Source organism: Olea europaea, chromosome 8 (genome assembly GCF_002742605.1).
Source record: "Olea europaea var. sylvestris chromosome 8, O_europaea_v1, whole genome shotgun sequence".
Classification (NCBI taxonomy): Eukaryota; Viridiplantae; Streptophyta; class Magnoliopsida; order Lamiales; family Oleaceae; genus Olea; species Olea europaea.
The window spans coordinates 6,398,146-6,420,295 of record NC_036244.1 but is presented as its reverse complement, the minus strand read 5'-3'; the positions used below and the strand labels follow the sequence as shown (position 1 = coordinate 6,420,295).

The window sequence follows — 22,150 nt, the reverse complement described above, 5'->3', positions numbered from 1 at the left end:
ATCTCAAGTACAAGTAAGATAATCGCATCGTCTTTTTTCTTTATTGAAAAAAAAGGGTTTTGTAGAGTAGATAAATAATGCATTTTATGCCATTTACATTATAATTTTGCGAAGCCACAATTTTTAATTAAATAATGGTCAGAAAAGAATAATTTGTGTGCCATAAATTAAACTTGATAATATTCATGACATTTAAATTGTCATATTGTTAATTATTTAAAACAAAAGTATGATGAATACTTATTATGAAGTATGTATTGGATATTATTAATAAACAAAAGGTATAATGAGAATTTCGACATTAAAAACATATTAGAAAAACATTTTAGGGACATAACTGATATATAGAATAAAATTACCAAAAAATACTAAATGTATCTGGAACAAGCATGTGCTACCCTCCCTCATTTTGTGCACAAAACTCATTTCCGAACTGTCTAGCTCCAATATCAAATTGTTGAGTTTAAATCCAAAACGAAAATAATTTTATTGATATAAATCACTTTTACAATTTTGAGAACGCACCCTACTAGCACTACACCTCTCTAATTTTATATTCATATCACTATCTCTAGTTCTCTCCAGTACACTATTTCTCTCACTACGCACTCTCTTTCTCTATCTCTTTGCTCTATCAATTTCTGTGTGTACAAATGCAGAGATAGAACCATATTTATAGGAGTGATATGTCGGTGGAGTTCGATGTTCCATTAATTGATTATAAGTGATTTTCCCAGATAGATCTAGAATGGTAGTAGGCAGTATTTTCAAAGTATTCTCCAGATTTTTATATGTTTGAGGAGGGACAATAAAGTTGGTAAAATCCTAGATGAATTTAGAAAATTCATGCTAGAATTGTTGATGATCTTCATGCCATAAATTTTTTGTTTAATTCCTTCTTTGATGAAAATCCTAAACGAATTAGATTAATGATTCTAATTCTATATGTCTAAAACAAGGGAGATTTTAGGAATTATGAGGGATTTTGGCATTATATTTTGAGAATATAGTTCTGAGTGCCTAAATATGGAATTGTATGAATTTAATTGACTTTAATTAGCTTTTTGGACCACTCTTTTGCATTGTGATCCATTAGCTACCTCCCTGGAGGTGGACTATGAAAGTTACACTATGAAACATGATTTTTCAGTTCGTTGGGATAGCATCTGTAGTGCTCAGATTATACGGATTTTTTATTGTATCCTAAGAAACATGCGTTTGAATTAAACCTCAAGCATCTACAACAAGGGGACGTATTTGTTTGGACAATTCTATCCTTTTAACGATTACATACTTATGTAGTATTATTTCGCAATTTCTTTCTAAAATTGTAACCATTGTTATATTCTGTTATAGTACTTGTTCTATTCTTAATTTATATAATTCTGCAAATTATTTCGGACAACAACTCAAACCTATTAAAGAAAGTTATCGCTTGTCTATGCCGATTATGCTAGTACTTATATCCTGACTTTGCGTTCTACTTATTTACGAAGTTAATACGTTGGTTACGTAATCTGAAAACTTAAATCCCAATTTAGTATTATGTCCTCGTTATGCAAAGAACCTAGTGAAAATGGAGATTTTGAAGAAGGTGCTTATATATTTTCCAACATGAGTCGGGGATTCCTTGTCCCTCTCAACATCGAGGATGATTCTCCATTGCAAGCCTGGATGGTCGAATCCCTCAAACTTGTCAAATACATCGATTCTGATCATTTCTCAGTGCCACGTGGAAAGCGTGCCATTGAACTTGTTGGAGAAAGGAAAGTGCCATTGCACAAGCAGCCAGAACCATCATAGGAAAAACTTACAAACTCCCATTTGCTGTGGGTGATGCTAATAATTCTTGCAAGTGACCAATGATAGTTGAGACATTTGCTAGTCGAGACACTTTCAAGGTTCTTTATTAGTCCAAGGGCACGGATGGTTATATCTGCGTTGTGCTGAGGTTTGTGACGGTTTCTGCTAGGACACATGTCATGTTCCTCAGCGCATACTACCATATGAGGAGCGATGACTTTGCTTCACTTTGTCGCCCAGTGGTCGATGATGTAAAGTTGCTAAGTGTTCTTAACCCCAGAAGACTTGTATGATGGATTATCTTACAAGGGTTAAAACATTTTCTTGTACTATGAATGAACTAATGTTTTAAAGATTAAGGTAACAATACTTCCATACCAATTCAGCTTGAATATGTTTTAATGCTGGTCCTTCTTGTATATCTTTATTTCTTTGCAAATGAAGGCTCTCTCTATTGGAAAAATTCCATCATACGGGGCCATACATGTATATATATTAAAATGTGTGGTGCTATCTTTAAGGTTTAGTCGATAAGGTGATCCACTAAGTTTAATTTTGGACTAATGAGTATTAATTCTGACGGGATTAAAGTGTAGAGACCAGAATAATTATTTTAAACTGATGAGGGGCCAATTTAAAATAATTGAAAGATAATAATCAATTATTTAATATGAGGTTATGGTCCCCAATTGCGTGACTTTTCACAATTCTCTGCATCCCCATCAACAGAGAAACAGATATCAAGAAATCACGTAACAGTTGGAAGATCATAATCCGTTCAGAAAGACTCAAATCTATGGATTGAGGTACGCTACTGTAATTTTTATTTTCTCATTGATTTCAACATGGAGAATTATGAATATATGTGAAAGTATTGATGAATCTGGTTCCTTTCAATTTCCTATAAGTGGTATCAGAGTCACTCCATTGTTGAATCTTTGAGAAATAAGGGTTTTAGAAATTCTGAAATTTTGGGTTATTTGATCTTCTTTCATGTTATTATATGGATCAAGTTTGATATGTTTATATGGATCAAGATCAAGTCGGGAAATTATCGATGCAATCAAAGTATCAAACAGATATCCGACTATTTAATTCTATTGATTTTATTTTGCCCATTTGTTTAATTAATGGATCAAGATTTTGGTGGCATCATGGACAGATTCAGAAGTGGACTGTACTTGGCTGCAACCTACTGTCTTTCAGGCCCAGATACAAAAAAAAAAAAGAAAAAAGAAAAATTTCATAAATAAGAGATTAAGTATAACATATTTCAAAATTAAGAAAACAAGTTTCAAACTTCAAAAATCAAATTTTTATTAAAATTTATTTATAATTTAATTAATTAATTAATTATTTTATTAATTACATATATTTAGATCACATATCTATACAATTTGTTCACAAATTAATAATTTAATTAGTCACTTATTATTTTTTGGTCACAAATCAGAAATTTTATGTCACAAATTATTTTACGATCACAAATTTTTATGAGTCCAAGGGCACGGATGGTTATATCTGCGTTGTGCTGAGGTTTGTGACGGTTTCTGCTAGGACACATGTCATGTTCCTCAGCGCATACTACCATATGAGGAGCGATGACTTTGCTTCACTTTGTCGCCCAGTGGTCGATGATGTAAAGTTGCTAAGTGTTCTTAACCCCAGAAGACTTGTATGATGGATTATCTTACAAGGGTTAAAACATTTTCTTGTACTATGAATGAACTAATGTTTTAAAGATTAAGGTAACAATACTTCCATACCAATTCAGCTTGAATATGTTTTAATGCTGGTCCTTCTTGTATATCTTTATTTCTTTGCAAATGAAGGCTCTCTCTATTGGAAAAATTCCATCATACGGGGCCATACATGTATATATATTAAAATGTGTGGTGCTATCTTTAAGGTTTAGTCGATAAGGTGATCCACTAAGTTTAATTTTGGACTAATGAGTATTAATTCTGACGGGATTAAAGTGTAGAGACCAGAATAATTATTTTAAACTGATGAGGGGCCAATTTAAAATAATTGAAAGATAATAATCAATTATTTAATATGAGGTCATGGTCCCCAATTGCGTGACTTTTAACAATTCTCTGCATCCCCATCAACAGAGAAACAGATATCAAGAAATCACGTAACAGTTGGAAGATCATAATCCGTTCAGAAAGACTCAAATCTATGGATTGAGGTACGCTACTGTAATTTTTATTTTCTCATTGATTTCAACATGGAGAATTATGAATATATGTGAAAGTATTGATGAATCTGGTTCCTTTCAATTTCCTATAAGTGGTATCAGAGTCACTCCATTGTTGAATCTTTGAGAAATAAGGGTTTTAGAAATTCTGAAATTTTGGGTTATTTGATCTTCTTTCATGTTATTATATGGATCAAGTTTGATATGTTTATATGGATCAAGATCAAGTCGGGAAATTATCGATGCAATCAAAGTATCAAACAGATATCCGACTATTTAATTCTATTGATTTTATTTTGCCCATTTGTTTAATTAATGGATCAAGATTTTGGTGGCATCATGGACAGATTCAGAAGTGGACTGTACTTGGCTGCAACCTACTGTCTTTCAGGCCCAGATACAAAAAAAAAAAAGAAAAAAGAAAAATTTCATAAATAAGAGATTAAGTATAACATATTTCAAAATTAAGAAAACAAGTTTCAAACTTCAAAAATCAAATTTTTATTAAAATTTATTTATAATTTAATTAATTAATTAATTATTTTATTAATTACATATATTTAGATCACATATCTATACAATTTGTTCACAAATTAATAATTTAATTAGTCACTTATTATTTTTTGGTCACAAATCAGAAATTTTATGTCACAAATTATTTTACGATCACAAATTTAAAAATTTTATAGGTCACAATTTGTTTATTGATCACAAATAAAAAAATTAATTAGTCACGATTAATTTTTAGTCACAACTTATCAAATTATTAGTCACAACTTTTTTTAGGTCACAAATCAAAAATTTTATAGGTCACATTATTTTTCGATCACGAAATAAAAAAATTTATAGGTCATGGATCACAATTATTATAAGTCACAAATTATTAATATTTTAAGTCACACTTTATTTCTTTGTTACAATTTATCTTTTTCATTGGTCACAGATTAACTAATTCACTGGTCACATTTTTTATTGATCACAGATTAACCAATTCACTGGTCACAAACAAACCAAATAATCTGTGACCATCACCAACACTTACGACCACCACTTCAACGCTGCCTCCAACAGTACCACCACCACCGTCACCTCCAAAACCGCCACCACATTGATCACAACTTTTAGTCAACCAATAAAATCGTCACATACACCCACACTTCATCCCACCACTCCAAAGCGCCGTCACCACCTGCACCACCAGTGATTCAACCCCGCCACCACCACAACAAGCATTTAATCTCTACCATACCAAAACCATGATCATCACCCAAAAAAATCCCCAAAGCCATCGCTGCCGCTGCCTTTGATGCCAACACACATTAATAGAGACAAATTCCACGAAGTGAAAGAACGGCGAGGCATCACTTCACCATCACCACAACATTGCTTCTCACCACCACCAGTATCACCTTCTCATCGCCACAACATGCACCACCAGCGATTTAGCCTTGCCATCGCCACGACCTGCCTTTAATCTCTACCACAACAAAAACACAATCCTCACCCTAAAAAATCCCCAAAGCCATAATCACCGAATCACCACTACATTTGTAACCAATGATTCGATCCCAAAACACATCTCTTCGCTGTCGCTTTGTGCTACCAATGGAGATCGTCATCATCGTTGCGTGCTACCAAATAGATCGCATCATCACTTTGTACAACCAGCACTGCCTAACCTTTTGAGAGCACGCTACCGTCGTGTCATGCAGTGGAAGAACGGCAAGGCATCACTTCACCATCACCGCAACACTGCTTTTTACCACCACAACCACCATCACCTTCTCATCGCTGCCACCTACACCTCTAGTGATTCAGCCCCACCACCACCACAACAAAAACCCAATCCACACCCAAAAAAATCCCCAAAGCCACAACCACTGAATCATCGCCGCCTTTGTAATCGATGATTTAGCCCCAAACTGGATCGTCACCGAAGAAGAGAGTGAGAGGAAGAGAGAGAGAGACGAGAAAGGGTGAGGGGGAGATGGTAATGGATAGTGACGGCTGGGTAGGGTTTTTATTTTTTTGGTAATTAGTTTATTTAAATAATTAACAAAAAAATCTGGTTTTTGAAATATTAAAGTTTCAATCTAATTTAGGAATTTTGAATAGTTAATGCATGGTTTTGTGTAATTTCCACAAAAAATAATTTGTGTTGGAATTGTAATTATTCAGCTACATTAGCCCACTAACAAATAAATTCAGTGGGCTAGCCCACTTCAAAAAAAAATTTCTTTAATTTGTAGCCCACTAACCTATATAATTTTAGGCCCAAAATAATACCCATTTCATTAATAATTACCATGCAATCAAATAATTAATCCCCAATTTTCAAACATTTTCCATTCCCGTCATTTGCAAAACCAACTCACAGAATTCCCAAAATTAAAAAGTCAAAATCCCTAAATCTTCACTTTGCCGGTTTGCCCTGCCAGTAGCCGCCGGTCGAATGGAACTGTTGATTGCCGACTGGCCTGACTCACTTCTGACCCGTGAGTGACAGACTTGCACAGTCGCACCGATTCGCCGCCTCAAGCCTAGCTATCGACGACTTGGGTTCGGTTTTAGGGTAAGTAATTTACTAATTAGATTCTTAGAATTTGAAAATCTTTCAATATCTTTTCAATTAATTATACTTGTTTTGTTGTATTGAAAATCTTTCAATATCTTTTCCATTCCCGTTATTTGCAGAAGAAATAATTAAATTTGTTCGAGATGTTGGTCATTCGAATATTTAATTATACTTTGTATTTTGGGTTACTGGCTTATTGCCTTATTGGATAGTTATTACTTAATATATTTCTTGTTTAGTTTGTCTTTTAATTATGTGGGAACATGAACAGCAGAACAGGGAACTGAAATTTTACTCACTTGATGGAATGAATGAATGATGGTGCTTATAATTGAAATGGAATGATTGCCCCTTAAAAAAAAATTGAGTTCTTTGCATACCTTTGATACCTATGTAACCTATCAACGTAATACCGGAGCATAAAAGTCCCAGTTCAAGTCTTGGCACTAAATGATATTCAAAATTGTTTGAGATCTTGGAATAATGGAATTTGTAATTTTAGCTTTCTAGTTTCTAGTTTTTGTTTAACAGTTTTGGGAGTCAATTAGGAAGCATTTGTTGCTCCCTTTTTACTTGTTTCAATTGAATCAATTATCTCTTATCTTATAATATATACTATAACATTTAGTTTGCAGTTGGTAAGTGTGTTTTTAAGAGTTTTTACATTTTAAGTACTTTGATTGTTGGGCAGTAGGAAATCCTTGTCATTTTTAAGTCAATTGTTAATATGAATATTTACTTATGAAGCATTAGTAATTCTTAGTTTTTTGGGATTTTTTTGTTTAATTGTGGGTAAAGCATTTTGATTCTTTGAAGTGCTGTGCTATTTGTTAAGAAGATGGTCCAAAGGTTATTGAACTAGTTGAGAAGGTTTAAGGTTTTTGCTCGGCCCGGCTCGAGACTGAAAAAAACTCGACAATTTCAACCGAGCCGAGTTGAGCCTCTAGAAAGGGCTTGCTTCTTTATTTCTGAATGGGCCGGCAAAAACGATGGTCCAATATGCCGGTTTTGAAACAATTTCAAATTCAAAATTTAAGGTAATGTGCATCTCACGTGGCTCCGCTCCTCAATTTGATCCAACGGTTCTAATAATCGCGTCAGCTTAAAGCTAAGCACAATTCAAAATATTTCATATTAGGGCTCCCAGTATACGTATATATACGCGCTCGCTAATTCTCAAAACAAAACAAATTATACATAAATCTAACCTCTCATTCTCGCCTACATCGATTTTTCTCTCTAAACGGCAGTATCAAACGAATGGTAAGGAAATTTTGTTTTTTATTTGATTTGTGTTTTAGGGTATTATGTCAAATGCCGTCGATTTGGCGAGATTTAGCTTTTTTTCTTTCTTATTTGGGTTTATAGGCCTTGCCGAATCAGCAGACAGTGGATTACCCAAGCTTCAAGCTTGTTATTGTTGGCGATGGTGGCACTGGTAATTCAACTTTTATACATTGCTTGTTCCTGTTCGCTTGATATGATTTCTATTGTATTTCGCTATGCATTCTCAAACTTTTTTTTTTTTTTTTACTAGCGAGGATCAAACAAAAATATATGAAGACAAAGTTTTCAATATAAGTTGCTTAAGGCAAAGTTTCTTGTGGTTACAGGGATCAAAACTTGCACTTTGTGGAATCTCCTGCACTTGCTCCTCCTGAAGTCCAAATCGATTTGGCTGCACAGCATCTGTAAGTTCTTTCCCTCTCATCGCAAGATGCAAGAGTACGCTCATCACATAAATATTAACTGGAATGTCGTGAATTTTTGCAGGCATGAAGCTGAGCTCGCTGCAGCTGCCAGTCAGCCATTGCCTGATGACGACGATGATGCCTTCGAGTAAAAGCTTTCAATTAGAAGGATCCTTGTGTGGTGCATTCCTTTGATGGCCAAATTATTTTCTTGTTATTTTGGGATTGTCAAGCTTTTCCATCCCGGATTCAAGTTCCTAATGTAGGGGTTTCTCATTCTTGATAGATTGTGATTTTGGATTTGCTTGGGGGGAAGATCCTAGTTGTACGACTCAGTTCACATGGATGAGAGATTTTTATGGTTAATGCTCACTTCCGATTTGCTTCCGACTGGAATTTATATCATTAAAATGCAGACGTTGATCATTGTCAAGAAAAGAATATCGAAATTGCATAAGAAATAACTGCATAAATTATGAAGAACCGAATTAAAAACAAATATATTTTACCTAGAAAAATACAAAAACTGTAAAATCTATCCTTAGAAACTGTAAACTCCAGTTAAAAATGAACATAAAAGCAACTCGGTATCATAAGATGCTCGAGGGGGCTGAAATAAGTAAAATAGTAAATCAACAACTGTAAAAATTGTAACTCTTTATGAAGGAGAACAAACTTCATAAACCCACTAGATATTCAATCTCACTACCGTTTAATTTTCATTTTTATTTTAATTTTCATTTTTCTAAGAATAAAAATGAAAAATATAATTGTTACGGGATTCACACAAGAGATAGAAAATCAAATATGGTAGCTTGATTTAATAGATAGCAATCATTTTTTTTATTTTTGTGGCCAAAAAATGGAAATCAAATGGGAGCTAAATTTTCTATGAACTGCTGAATGTAAAATCCAGCGAAAAAAGAACATAAAGGCAACTTGGTATTATAAGATGCTCGAGAGGGCTGAAGTAAGTAAAATAGTAAATTGACAACTGTAAAAATTGTAACTCTTTATGAACGAGAACAAACTCCATAAACCCATTAGATATTCAATCTCACTACCATTTGATTCCCATTTTTTTAAGAATGAAAATGAAAAATATAATTGTTACGAGATCCACACAAGAGATAGAAAGTCAAATATGGTGGCTTGATGTAAGGATAATAATCATATTTTTTATTTTTGTGGCCAAAAAATGAAAACCAAACGGGAGCTAAATTTCCTATGAACTACTGCTGAATGTATTTGATTCCCTCTGCTTCTCCACTCCACAATTTTGTCTCCTTTGAGTATTCACAGATGAATCTGCTCCAACTTTTTCCTTCATATGATTCTCCAAGGAGAAAATATCATATGCCAAAACAAGTCAAAAGAGCTCCATGAGACCATAGAAATGGAGGTGAACAGCCAGCCTGCAGCAGTGTCAAAACAATTTATTTCAATATCACAAGGAATGTAATGATATTCATCGATTTGTTTCTTATCACAGTTGAGTTCCAATAATAAAGTTGCAGAACCTCACCAATACATGATATTCAAGGAGAACACTTTAATCATACATCTGAAATATTAATTACATCTTAAAATATCCTTATGATTATCCTGCCAGTTGAATTCTTGCAAACCATATGAAAATAAAAAATAAAGATAAAGATGATTAAAAGAACTGGAGGAGAAAGAAAAACAATCACATTTCTCAAAAACATGAGCGGCAATAGAATGGTGCTTCATATAAGCTTTTGAAAAAGTTGCTTTGGTGCAAGTTTTGCAGTTACAGAACACCCAAAAATTAAAATGCTGGACTTAATACTTCTCATCAAGCATAATTACAACATTGACAAATCAGGATATAAGCCTGAAATTAAGTTATACATTTACATAGATTAAATAGAGATACCAGAGACCGGCCGTAAGTTTGTCAACTCTGTGACAAAGTGGAAGACTGAATTTTCTGATAATTTGTGCCAAGAGAAATGCAACAAACTCTTACATCATCGTTAAGCCTTTGGAAGAAATTGGAGCATGCCTCCAATTGCGGACCTGGAAAATATGGGAAATTGAATGTTGATCAATAACGTTCTCAACTAGAAGATTATGTGCTGCCAAAAAAATGTGGAGAAAATCAAACTAATAATAGTTTACAACCAATACATAATCGTAGTTAAGAAGTGACATGCAACTCAAAACTAGTCATAGATGAGTTCGTGTCATAAACTCCATTACAATGAGCAGCAGGAGAACTAGACTACTTTGAATTAGTAGCTTCTCAAACCCCTAAAAGATGCCTTTCCCTTTACGACTTCAACACAATATCAAGTGTGACTCTTCGGAATATTCAATATGCGACCTTAGCAGAACAGTACTAGGTGTGCAAGCTTTTAGATTGGTTTTCAGCTATGCACTGCACACAGTAGGAGTTCATGATAGAAGCATATAATTTCAACGAGTTCAAACTGGTAGAAGATCACAACAGATATCTAATACCAAAGGGCGAAATAAAAGGTTGTTACATGGATCTTTGGAATCTGCCAATTAGGTACATAATGCTTCTGCCTCAAAAATAATAGTTCTCATGCAGTAAAGATGTTTTACAACACTATTACATAACTGGAACCAAGAAAAAATGCATGCTAACCAGCAAATCTAAATACAGATAAAATAAAATCATTTCTTTGGAACAATTGTATACATTATTTTATCAATAAGAATGTGAGACATTGTCATAGTTACAAATATCACTTTCTAGATAATCACAGAGCTAACAACTAAGACAGAGGATACACAATGTAACAGGTCATCTTTCTTACAATGTTGAACTAGAAAATGAAAGGATTAAATCCTATGCTGAACAAAAAACTAAATAAAAACACTGGTTCAACATTATCTGACATGTGCACCCGTTTTACTAGAAATTAGATTCTTCAGCTCCATCAAATGTTCATCATTTGAAATGTGGAGCATGATACGAAGATTTGTCAACAATGCCTCTTTGTCCCAACTTAAGGGCCCAGAAGCATACAATGCTTCCAGAGTGCTATGATAAGCATGCAACTCTAACCTATGGATACTGGCTTCCACTTCTTTTGGGAGACGCAGACCCTTTTTTCCCTCAGAGCCTGAGCCTGGACCATAACACCACTCCGCATCACTGGAAGGAGTATCTGTCACGTGGCACAGTACTGGTATGACATGACTATAGTAGTTGTTTGGACTCTCACTATTAACACTACAACTACCAACGGAACAGGCATCAATATCAGAATTATTAAATTCTGAGCTTCTCAATCCACTATAGCCATAAATATCAGTTTGTTTAGGCCTCTCCATTTGATTATATCCATATGATCTATTGTTAAAGGAAGCATGCATGTGTTTCTCACCCAGGATTTCTCTTGGGTAAGAAAGAGCATCTACCTTTTCAATTATGGGGTCAGAAACTACCCTATTCTTCATTTCTTCTTTCTCAATTGCTCTTATCTTCTGGACATGTCCATTATTTGCTTCAATAACAGCTGAGCAGATGGGGGACACCCTCTTCAGGGACCTCGGCGATACTAGATGAGATTCCTGTACTCCAGCATCACTCTTAATGTGCACACCATACTTTTGAGCTTGATTTTTATCCATCGCATTAACTTCTGGGGCCTGAAAGCTCTTCTTTTGATAACAATCTGAAGTCAACAGCATGCTAGCTTTTCCATCATCATCACATCCTTTGGAACCCTTCAAGCAGGAAGCATTGGTTGATCAGAGATTGCAAGCAAAGGATTTACAAGTAATCAGGAAAAAAAGGAAAGAAAAAGGAACGTCTAACAAAGCAAGATTGATGTTGTCTTGAGGAAGAATATGTGGGGGTCAATCAACTGACGTAAAGAAACATGTACTGCAGAAAATTAAGATCTCAACAAATAACTGAAAGTAGTAAAGTACCTTCCCATCATTGTGCCAAGTTTGTCTAATCCTAGCATTTGATCTGTTGATTATTAATTCCAGAGAGCACCCGAGAAGCCTTACTAAATATTGATTGCCATTCAGAACTTTCAAGATCACGGCAATCTTCCATAAGCAGTCATCGAACACCTCCACAATGCTTCCGGCTATACAATTCTCCAGACCTTCCACGAGAGGAGGGCATGGCCTCGATAATGTCCTTGTTACCCTTTCCACCAGCGGCTGAGTTGCATTACCTGGATAACAATCATATTGCACGTCATAAGTATGGCCATTGACAGCTAGTATCTCAGCCATACGCCGCGTGACTGGATCACCCCTTTTATTCATAACATCTACTTTACTCCCTCTTTTGAGCCTCATTATGAGCAATATTGAACACAAGAAATCACAACCTGTCATTTCAACAACATATTTATAAGAACCCCACTCAATAGATATGAAAGAATATATTCTGATAACTGAACAAAAGGTAAATAAAAACTGCATCTGCATCTTATAGCATAAAAGCAAATAAAACTTCTATACCAGAAGGATCAACTTTAAAAATCCAAAGAGATCCCCAAATATTGATTAGAAATAAAACAAAGATTTTGATCTTCTGGTTAAATCAAGGTAAGAACTTTTAATAACTTCCGAAAATCAGAAAAAAAAAAGAAAGAAAAACAGAAAAAAAGCAGCATCTCTGAAATCATTGCTCTAAATTAATCTATAAACTGAAAGATAAAATAATTCTTCAAAAAATAATATTAAACCAAAATTTAGAGTCTACACAAGTTTAATTTTTGAATTAAATTATTTGTATGATATTAGTTGACAAACATTGTTGACAATGTTGGAGGTGGCAAAATCCGGACCAGTGATTTAAAAAATATTTTTGACTATTTAAAAAGTGGATGGATGTGATGATCATGTCAATCAATAGGAAATGAATTAAAACCATAGAAGATACAATCTATTACAAAAATCCCCAAATGCCAATGCCAAAAATTTAACCAATTGACATGTTCAAAGCCCCCAAGTTGAATCCCTAAAACTATGAAATTACTCACCTGCAATCAAAATTGAAGGAAAAACTCGATCTCAGAAATTCCTAATTTGTGTTTTGATCTCTGGAGAATTCTAAATCACACTTTGGGAATTTAATTTTGTGTTCTAGGGTTTGTTTCTTTGGCGTGGAGGATAAATAATTGGGGCCAAAAAAAAATTTTAAAATATTCGTAAATATGAGGTGGAGGGTATTATTGGAATATTAAAATATTGGTTTAGATAGAATTCATTTGGGGGTGCGTAATGCACTTTTTGTTTGTACAAAACATCTCTAATTTGAGTGAGTTAGTGACATTTGTTACGATCACAGGCCCCTGTCAGACCACACACATGACGGGTCTCGATGTAAATTTTTTTTCTTTTTTCCTTTTTTGTACTTAACATATGGGGCCACCCCTACAGAGAGGGGTCAGTAAGACCCTTGTAGAAAAATGCCTTGTACGCAGAACATTTTCCTATATTTTATAAAATAAAATATATATTTTGAAAAAAATAATGTTATTTGTAATTACTCATTATCTCAGTCATCTTATGTGACATGTATATGACGATTAGTAATTTGATATATGTAACAGAAAAAATCATCATATTAATACATCAAATCACAAAATCGTCATGTAATATGCCACGTAGGATGACTACCACAGTGAGCGACTATGAATAACATTACACTTTTGAAAAAAGATAACAATTAGAGGAATGCTACAGGTACAATGCTATTAACAGCCTTTTCACATTGAAGGGTGGGGCTCGTAATTAAAATAATTACTTGCGGGCCCCATGTTTCGTGAGAGGGCTGTGAAAAAAAGTGCACACTTACCATTTTTGTAACAACAATTAATATAGAGTTTTTGTCTTCCGGCCATTAGTTCCATAGTAGGTTAGGTTTTTTCATTTTTTTTTTTTTTTTTTTTTACAAGGTGTCCGGACTTGCGTCCGACTAGATCCTTGTCCCTGAACCTCCGGCCCCTCAGCAGCTCAGGGAGGTAAATCGCAGGATGTGCCCTTGTTGGCTCCCAGGTTCCCACAACTCATTTGGACTCCTTCCGCAAAGAGAGCTCTCCTCGCTGGGCGTTTGTTCAACCAAATGGCTTCCCCAAGTTTTTTTCATTTTTTGTTTTGACATGAGTTGGATGTTAGTTTTAAAACGTTTGTTAGTATTGTACAATTGGTCCTCGACAATGAAGGTTGTTCAAATTTTTGTTACAGAGTCACGTGAATTTCATGAAAATATACATCATTTTGATTTTCAAACATTGACACACATAGAGTCGTGCAAGCATTAATTTTTTAAAATTTTTACATATTTCTTGCTTTATTTTTCTTATGAAAATTTCTATCCGTAGTTAATAACATTTAAAATTGAATAAAGTTACAATGATTTTTTAGTTAGTAACTTAAAAAATATGAATAGTATGAGAATTTTTAATTCCCTAAGAAAGTGTCAAAACAAAATATGCTCCCGTTTGACCCCAATTCTTTCCAAATTTTAGTGATTGAAATAGTGTTTTTTTGAAAAATGTGTGGTTGAAAAAAAATTAAAGGTTTTTTTTATTTGCGTGTAATATTATTTTATGAAAGATTGTGTGATTGAAAATAAGAGAGAGAAAAATAAGACGAAGAATGAGAGCCAAACGGGGGCTGTGTTTAATTGCGAATATGAAATTTGCAAGAAAAGAAAGTAAATTTCAAGCAATTCAATTGTATGAATATTTCAGGCAACCACACGCATGGAAGAAGGGCCCACAATGAATAAAAAAATCATGGACCCCCTTATATGAGGACGTCGTCAACTCTGATTGTACAATTAAAAAATTCCTTCCATCTCTTACAAGAAGAGATCAAACAACCTCTACCCTCTTTTTTCTCCTTTTTTTGTCCTTTTACCTTTTCTTGGCTTCAAACTTGAGATGTAACTGATTTCATCCTTCACATGTAAGGCTGCTGATCAATGAAACTATTTGAAGTGCTTTTGGTAGATTCTTTTATTCGATCAAATGCTGATGCTATCGATTGATGTATTAGGTTGTTGTGTCGTCCTTTTCATATATTTAATTTTTAATTTTAATCTTATTATTATTATTATTATTATTATTATTATTATTATTTGTTTTTGACATCAACTTTATGGAGCCCTCGGTCATAAAGGTGACAATTTCGGTAGAGCAATTTTCTTTCCTTTCCTTTGATGTATTCTAGGCAGGTTTGAATAGAATTTAATTCTAGCAAGGAACTGGTGGCTGAGCTTAAAGGATTTGCTTATAAGTTGATTCAAATAATAATGTTGGGCCGAATAAAATTATTGGTTTATACTACTTGTATATATTCATTTTGCTAAATTGGTGCCAAATTCATACTTGATAATTTGTGATCGGATGATTAAAAATTATTTTTAACAAAAATAAATGTGTATATATAGCAAATCTCAAATTTTATTATTTTAGAGGGTTATTAATTTTTCAATAGATAATGTGACCTCATTTTAACCCTACAAAAAAGTGATGAATGTTGATCACCTTTCGATTTATCCTAGAAAAAATAGTTTAGTGATAAAATAACTCATTGATGAAGAGATTACTAAAAGAATACTAAACACTTACTGAATATAATCATGATGAGATGATTATTGTGTTCTACCAACTATTTGACCAAAATAAATCTTTCAAATATCTTAATTTTTAATAATTATTTTCTACAAAGTACCATAAAAAAAAAAAAAAGGGTAGAGATTGAGTTCAATTTGAGTTAAAAGAAAAAGCAAGCAACTTTAATGTATAAAAATTGAATTGAAAGAGCTTTCAAGTGCAAAATTCCTGATAAAATTTTATGTATATGATCAATTATTAGTTTATATTTTCATTGGGCTCTAAAGGATTTTAAATAAATTTATAATTTAATACATTAAGCAAGATTATTAATTTTATACACTGACTTGAGTCAAGACTCAAATTTTATTATTAGAGAATGTACTCTCAGAAATTAAATGCCTAAAAAATACGAGTCTCTTTCCCTCAGAACATGGCATTCATCATGGAAAATCAAAAAGGCCGACTTGTTTTTTTCCTAACCAATAGAGTATAGCAGTATGCAGCATCTGTTTAACATCTAGAAAGTATGAACATGAAGGGGGTTGGACAGGATGCTGTACATTTGGAAATCTTCCATTCTACTGGAGGCTTTCTTTCATTTTTGTATTTGGAGCCTCGAAAAGCGTTGCAACTTCGGTTTTTAATAAGGACAATAAAAAGCAGGATTAGAAGATGAATTGAGCTTATATTCCAAAATGCATGTTTAGTACACAGTATTGGACCTGATTGATTTTAGTTTCTTATCTTTTTCTTTCTTGATCATGTCAAAGGTGTCCAATACTTTCTACCAAACATGTTGCAAGTAATGCCTATACCTGGCAGATTATAGTGACCTAAAGGTTGCTTTCATTGATATGGATGAAAAACCATTTGAGGGTATAGAGCAGGTCCTGAAGAAAAACAGACACAGGATAACATTGTGAAATCATGCCCCAAAAAACCTGTTGGGCATAACATCCATTTTCCCACGATGTAATTGTCAACACTTACCTCATATGCTTCATCTCATATCCTGCTGTTGCTACAATTCTGCGGATTATGTCTTTTTTTGTCCAGCGTTTTTAGATTCAACACAAGGCGTAAGAGGTGGGAATGAGGGAACGGCTTGCAGTATGAACTTGCGAGAAATTCTCAGGCCTTCTGATGACCTTGAACCCAGCTCAAGCGAATGTTCATGAGGGGGAGAAACTTGCCTCTTATTTGGAGATCTTACTTTCACAGCATTGAGTGGGTTAGGAGTGTCCTTCAGAATCTCTGGTGTGTCATCTTCCAGAATGTTGTGTAAACCATCATAATAGTCAGCAGCTTGAGGAAGTTTAGTCCCACTAAACTGAGCCATAGGGGTGATCGGTGAACCACGCCAACGAAGGGAGCTTGCTGGAGAAAAATGTCCACTTCCAGAAAATGGTTGAACTTTCCAATTGTTTTCCGATTCTCCTGCATTTAGCGGACCAGCAAGAAGCTCCTTATTGCCAGGTCCATGGTGCCCAAATGAGAAGTCATTGACCGCTTCTGCTTTGTGGTAATCTAGTTCATGATCAAAAGAATCTAGATCCAGAATTTCTTTAGAAGATTCTGAGATCATATCAGAATTATACACATTCCCAGGAGACCTTGGGAACGTGATGCATGGTGCCCCAAAGGTGGGACCAGATTCTGGTGAATGGAAGTATTTTCCAGAAGAGAACCAAGCTTTTGATGCACCTTTTCCCTGGCTGCACAATTTCAGGAGAAAAAGGAAAAATATTTGCCCACAAAGCTATTTCAAATTTCAAGTACCTAGCTAATCATTTAACCAGAAATTAAGTGCATGGGAATCGAAATGTATCTAGAAAGAACTAATCTTACTTTGAGTATTGGAATGATGGTGTCAGAGGAGTCAAATTATGAGGATTGCTTAGCTCAGTATGATACAAAGCATTTCCAGACCCCACCATTTCAAGTTTTTCAACAGAGGAGCCATCTGTTGTTTCATCAGTACCTTGCATGCCCACAACGTTATCCATGCCATATTCTGAAAGATGGAGCATCCAGTTCAAATAGAAATGAAACCACAAAAAGTTCAGAGATATACTTTATAATTTATAATAACTTAAAATTGCTATATATCACTTTGTTGGAGTACAAGAAAATATCTATTTTCGTACTTGTCATTATACTCTCATTGGTACCCCCAAATTCAAAACCTTATACAGACTGAAAAATAAAAAAATAAATAAAATAAAATAGAGGCAATAAGAAACACATAAGAAAACTAGTCCAGATTTAACAGTGTTCAAACAAAGCTAAACCTGCTAAGCAAGCAGCATATTTTTCTACTTAGATATATATGGAGCATCTCCAGGTCATTTCCATAGAGAGCAATTCATATTCTTATAGTCTTATTTGCCTGTTCAGACACATTAATAGCTATTCCTCAAGTCTCCTGAGTATTAACAAGTAGAATCTCATGCAATGTGATAACAGAACTTCAAATGCAAATCATACCTCCCTTTTGGCCATAGTCATTTTTACATCCTTCGCATCGACATCCATCAGAACAACCAACTTTTGCCTATTATAAGGTACAAAAAAACTCATTTTATAAGAGCAAATGCAATTAAGTAGTACTTAGCATGACTCAGAGGTTCTAAGCCCCAACCCCACGAAAAAACAACGTAGATAATCATGCCCATAAGCACACCCACGTACCTGATAGCACTCACAGTACTTTTTGAGGCACATCGACTTCTTGCAATTGCACCCTCTTTTGTGCCTTATGGAGGGCTTTGATAACTGAGTCTCATCTTCCTGTGAACATTTCAACTTAATAATTCAGTTAACATTGCACTGTTGTACAGCAAAATTATAAATTTCGATGCCTCAATACCCCACAAATGCTTGAAGATGGATAAATGAAGTTCTGTACTGTCTTTGGAGCAAATGCCAGAGGATTGCGAGATTCAATTTGTTGGCGTGTCTCTAGAACCGTATCCTCATATTCAGGCCTGTTATAGCACCCTTGGCAAGAACAAGGTTCCTCACAATATATTCCAGCAGCAAAGCAATCACAGTAACTACAAGGAAACAAATTACAAAAGCACGTGATAGAAGTGTAAATCTAAATTTGTAAGAAAACATTTTATGCGCTTACAGCTTCAAGCATTTAGACTTCTTGCAGTTGCAAAGTTTGCTACTGTAATCATCATTGGACTCGGGTGTTTTCTTCCTGGAAAAATTGCAGCTAAAATAATGTAGTAAAAATGGAGACAACTAATAAAACTCATTATTCATAAGATAAGTTGTAGGCTTGCCTCTTCCTTTTGGGGCTTGACTTGTTAAACTCCTCTGCATCATCAGCATTTCCAGCGTTAGACTTCCTCTTGTTAACTGGAGTTGATTGATCCTCAATTGGATTACAGACCATAGGGTTGTCCAAAGGTTTTGCGTCATAAGTGGACACAGAAATAGCAGAATTAGCTGCCACCAAGGCATGATCATTTTCACGCCTACTTTCATCAGGACTTCCGAGAACACTCTCCAACACAGACAAATATGAAGAGTTCTTTGAGTTTTCAGATAGATGAGAGCTCAGAGTAGTCACTTGTTGCTCATTCCGTATACTTAAAATACCCTTTTCAGATGATTTCACAATTACAGTTTCTCCAGTTCCTGCTTGCGTAGTGCTGACAATGCTATTTAGGTGCAAGCCAATACCTACGGGCTTTGGAAAATTTATGCTATAATTCCCACTATTTCCAGGATAATCCGTATGCTGGGTCATACCAACCCGACGAATGGGAGTTGATGGTGTCTCCAAGGATAGTGATTTGGGGCCCCCTCTATCTGCAGAAGAGGCAAGTGGCCTAGAACTATTTTCAATACCTGAAGTGTTTTGTACATGCCTATTTGTTACTACTTTCTGCTGAGCATCTTCAAACTGGAGACTACGTACATGCAAGCCATGGTGTTGAGCAGCCTAATAAATTTGTACAAACCTTGTGAGTTAAAATTTCTAGTAATGTTTAATACCTGATTTAACAAAGAGCAATTTTCAAAATTCCAAGATATTGTTTCCCTAGAACCCAAGCAAAAATTACTTTCTTCACTCCAAGATATTGTTTCACTAGAATCCAAGCAAAAATTATTTTCTATACTTGCCATTTAAATAAAATCTACTAGAACTTAGTATGTGATTTATATGTGCAAAAATGCTTATAATTTTTTCAATTAATGTGAGTGCTAAAGGTTATAATTCAACAAACTTCTCTATCCATATAAATTGGAGATACATGTGCATCCTCTCTAAATATTGGTTTATTATCATATAACTATGACATATGCTCTTAAGATCCATTGACATGTATGACTGCGACCAAAATGTTATCGACATCAATAAACAGAGTACCTTCTATCATTTTTGGCATGTGTCATATGGCACCAAAATTGAAGAAAGTCAAAATCTGAACTACCTAAAGCTCAGCACAATTGATGCAACATGTTGAATTTCTTTTTCTTTAAAAAAAAAAAAAATCCAAATCAAATTAAGCACTTCTAATAGAAATCGATAACAAAAATTATGCTTCAAATTACATTTGGCATCAATTTTACAGATTGTTTTAACAGGATAATCTTACTTCACAATTCAAAGCATCGATGAATGGTCCATGCAACATATGTGCTTCTGTATAGATGAGTAGAGTATGATAAGATGCTAGAGCAGATTGGTTTAAGTTAACTGTCAAAAACATGAACCAGATGCATTTCTTGGGAGAACGAAAAATTAAATGATAGGAGACCGAGTACAGTGCCACATAGTATCTAAATTTACCAAAAGGGAAAACACATTACACAGATATAAAATTACAATACCCATCTAAAAATTCAACTAAAATCCTCACCCCATTACCAAAATAGTGCAAATCAGCTTAAAATTAATTTATGCACATAAAGTCAAGTAAAAACTAAAAAAATGCTATAAATTTACACATCTAAATGGCATACATTTTGTGTCCATGTGTGTAAATTTCATAAAAAAAAATTAATTAACCCAAACGAAATCGTATGAAAAAAAAAGGTATAAAATTCCCCAATTTTACATATTTTATTTATAGAAAAGGTATAGAGTTCCGTTCTTGTACTTGGACGGGAACAGTTTCAGTAGCGTCCCCTGCGGAGGGTATGGTAGATTCAGGGTAGTCCATTTCCAGAAACCCTAACAGACTCTCTCCACATTTCCTACTTTCTCTCTCTAAACTCCACAATTTCCGTTTTCTCTCTCTGAATCTGATCTCCCAAAAGGTTCGATGAAAGTCAATGAAGATATTTTTTAAGGAAAATAGAACTTATTTGGAAATGAAAATGAGAGGGAAATTGCGGGATTTTAAATTGAGAGTGGCTACGGCGGGAAGTGCATGTTTTATATTGGGCTGGGCTCAGTTTTAAGAATTTTGGGCTACATTTTTTAAGATTGAACAACAATTAAGTTTTAACCCCTCGTTTGGCAACTATTAAAATAAGACCTTTTTTTTTTTTTTTTTTTTCCTGAGTACAGGGAAAGCTTACAGAATTCATACAAGATTTCGAAATGGAAAAATCTTGTTCATCTGTATTTTATGTTTTTTTCCCATCTTTGAATGATATTTTGACACCTGTGTCTGTGAAAAATTTTCTGTATAATATAATTCTTTTTTTCCCCATAAACTCATTTTGAAATCGCAAATTCTTACAATAAAATATTTTGCATATAAACATAACTTTTTCTTAGTCTAGAACTCATTTTAATAGTTGTCAAACATGAATTAGTTTTAATTTTGGAAAAAATATAATTATCATACTTTAATATGACCATTTAAAAATATCAAACTTTGACATTTTTGTTTCTAAATTCAAGTCATAATTTAGAGTGTATTTGATTGACATGAAAAATATTACCTAGAAAAGAAAATATTTTCCATCTTTTGTGGAAAATAAAAACCACCTCTACCCAAGGAAAATATTTTCCTTAAAAACAAGGAAAATTAGGCATGTTTTCAAAAGTTGGAAAATATTTTCCATAGAAAAAAATAGCAATCAAACACTCCAAGTGAAAATTTGGATGGAAAACTAATATTTTTCATGGAAAATAAATGTAATCAAACACACCCTTAATGTTATTTTCGTATAAAATAGATAAAATGGATTTTTTTAAAGATATATATGTAGTCATAATTGATTGTTATTAAATAATAATCAAGATTTTATTGCTCTCCTCATATTCTTATCCTTAAAAACTGCTATACATATTTTCAATATGCACAATTTTTAG

At 33.9% G+C, this 22,150-nt stretch overlaps 2 protein-coding genes, 2 long non-coding RNA genes and 1 pseudogene across 11 annotated transcripts; 3 read left to right on the top strand and 2 right to left on the bottom strand.

Moving 5' to 3' along the window:
* Positions 1-1,545: 1,545 nt before the first annotated feature.
* LOC111398223 lies at positions 1,546-2,096 on the top strand (annotated as a pseudogene).
* Positions 2,097-7,688: 5,592 nt separating this feature from the next.
* On the top strand, positions 7,689-8,020 carry LOC111398658. The gene is made up of 2 exons (XR_002703372.1): positions 7,689-7,844; positions 7,950-8,020. It is a non-coding gene; the product is annotated as an uncharacterized LOC111398658 (long non-coding RNA).
* A 143-nt stretch (positions 8,021-8,163) lies between these two features.
* LOC111398657 lies at positions 8,164-8,659 on the top strand. Its single transcript, XR_002703371.1, has 2 exons — positions 8,164-8,272; positions 8,355-8,659. It is a non-coding gene; the product is annotated as an uncharacterized LOC111398657 (long non-coding RNA).
* A 757-nt stretch (positions 8,660-9,416) lies between these two features.
* On the bottom strand, positions 9,417-13,539 carry LOC111398656. 6 transcript variants are annotated; one of them, XR_002703369.1, is made up of 5 exons: positions 13,279-13,539; positions 12,206-12,621; positions 11,690-11,998; positions 10,173-10,315; positions 9,417-9,687 (listed from the first exon to the last, which is right to left on the bottom strand). XR_002703369.1 is itself a non-coding variant. In XM_023025671.1 (5 exons), exons 2-5 carry the CDS (start codon positions 12,587-12,589, stop codon positions 9,642-9,644), a joined length of 789 nt encoding a protein of 262 aa, XP_022881439.1. In that variant the 5' UTR covers positions 12,590-12,621; positions 13,279-13,539; the 3' UTR covers positions 9,417-9,641. The 6 variants fall into 6 exon arrangements, 4 of the variants coding, with proteins under 4 accessions (XP_022881439.1, XP_022881440.1, XP_022881437.1 ...); XR_002703370.1 differs by having other exon boundaries at positions 10,180-10,315; XM_023025671.1 differs by having other exon boundaries at positions 10,266-10,315.
* A 2,715-nt stretch (positions 13,540-16,254) lies between these two features.
* On the bottom strand, positions 16,255-21,168 carry LOC111398655. 3 transcript variants are annotated; one of them, XR_002703368.1, is made up of 10 exons: positions 20,985-21,168; positions 19,158-19,822; positions 18,998-19,072; positions 18,734-18,920; positions 18,556-18,654; positions 18,352-18,418; positions 17,713-17,878; positions 16,855-17,579; positions 16,680-16,754; positions 16,255-16,495 (listed from the first exon to the last, which is right to left on the bottom strand). XR_002703368.1 is itself a non-coding variant. In XM_023025668.1 (9 exons), the coding sequence occupies exons 1-8, from the start codon at positions 21,045-21,047 to the stop codon at positions 16,901-16,903; spliced, it is 2,001 nt and encodes a 666-aa protein (XP_022881436.1). In that variant the 5' UTR covers positions 21,048-21,168; the 3' UTR covers positions 16,530-16,754; positions 16,855-16,900. The 3 variants fall into 3 exon arrangements, 2 of the variants coding, with proteins under 2 accessions (XP_022881436.1, XP_022881434.1); XM_023025668.1 differs by lacking the exon at positions 16,255-16,495 and having other exon boundaries at positions 16,530-16,754; XM_023025666.1 differs by lacking the exons at positions 16,255-16,495; positions 16,680-16,754 and having other exon boundaries at positions 16,761-17,579.
* Between the last annotated feature and the right edge of the window lie 982 nt (positions 21,169-22,150).

Coding starts and splice junctions, on each gene's coding strand:
- LOC111398656 (XM_023025669.1), bottom strand. CDS start 12,589: ATGAGGCTCAAAAGAGGGAGTAAAGTAGATGTTATGAATAAAAGGGGT. Junction 11,999..12,205: donor CTTGGCACAATGATGGGAAG/GTACTTTACTAC, acceptor TCCTGCTTGAAG/GGTTCCAAAGGATGTGATGA.
- LOC111398655 (XM_023025668.1), bottom strand. CDS start 21,047: ATGGACTACCCTGAATCTACCATACCCTCCGCAGGGGACGCTACTGAA. Junction 19,823..20,984: donor CTGAAACTGTTCCCGTCCAA/GTACAAGAACGG, acceptor CAAATTTATTAG/GCTGCTCAACACCATGGCTT. Junction 18,419..18,555: donor AGTACTGTGAGTGCTATCAG/GTACGTGGGTGT, acceptor ACCTTATAATAG/GCAAAAGTTGGTTGTTCTGA.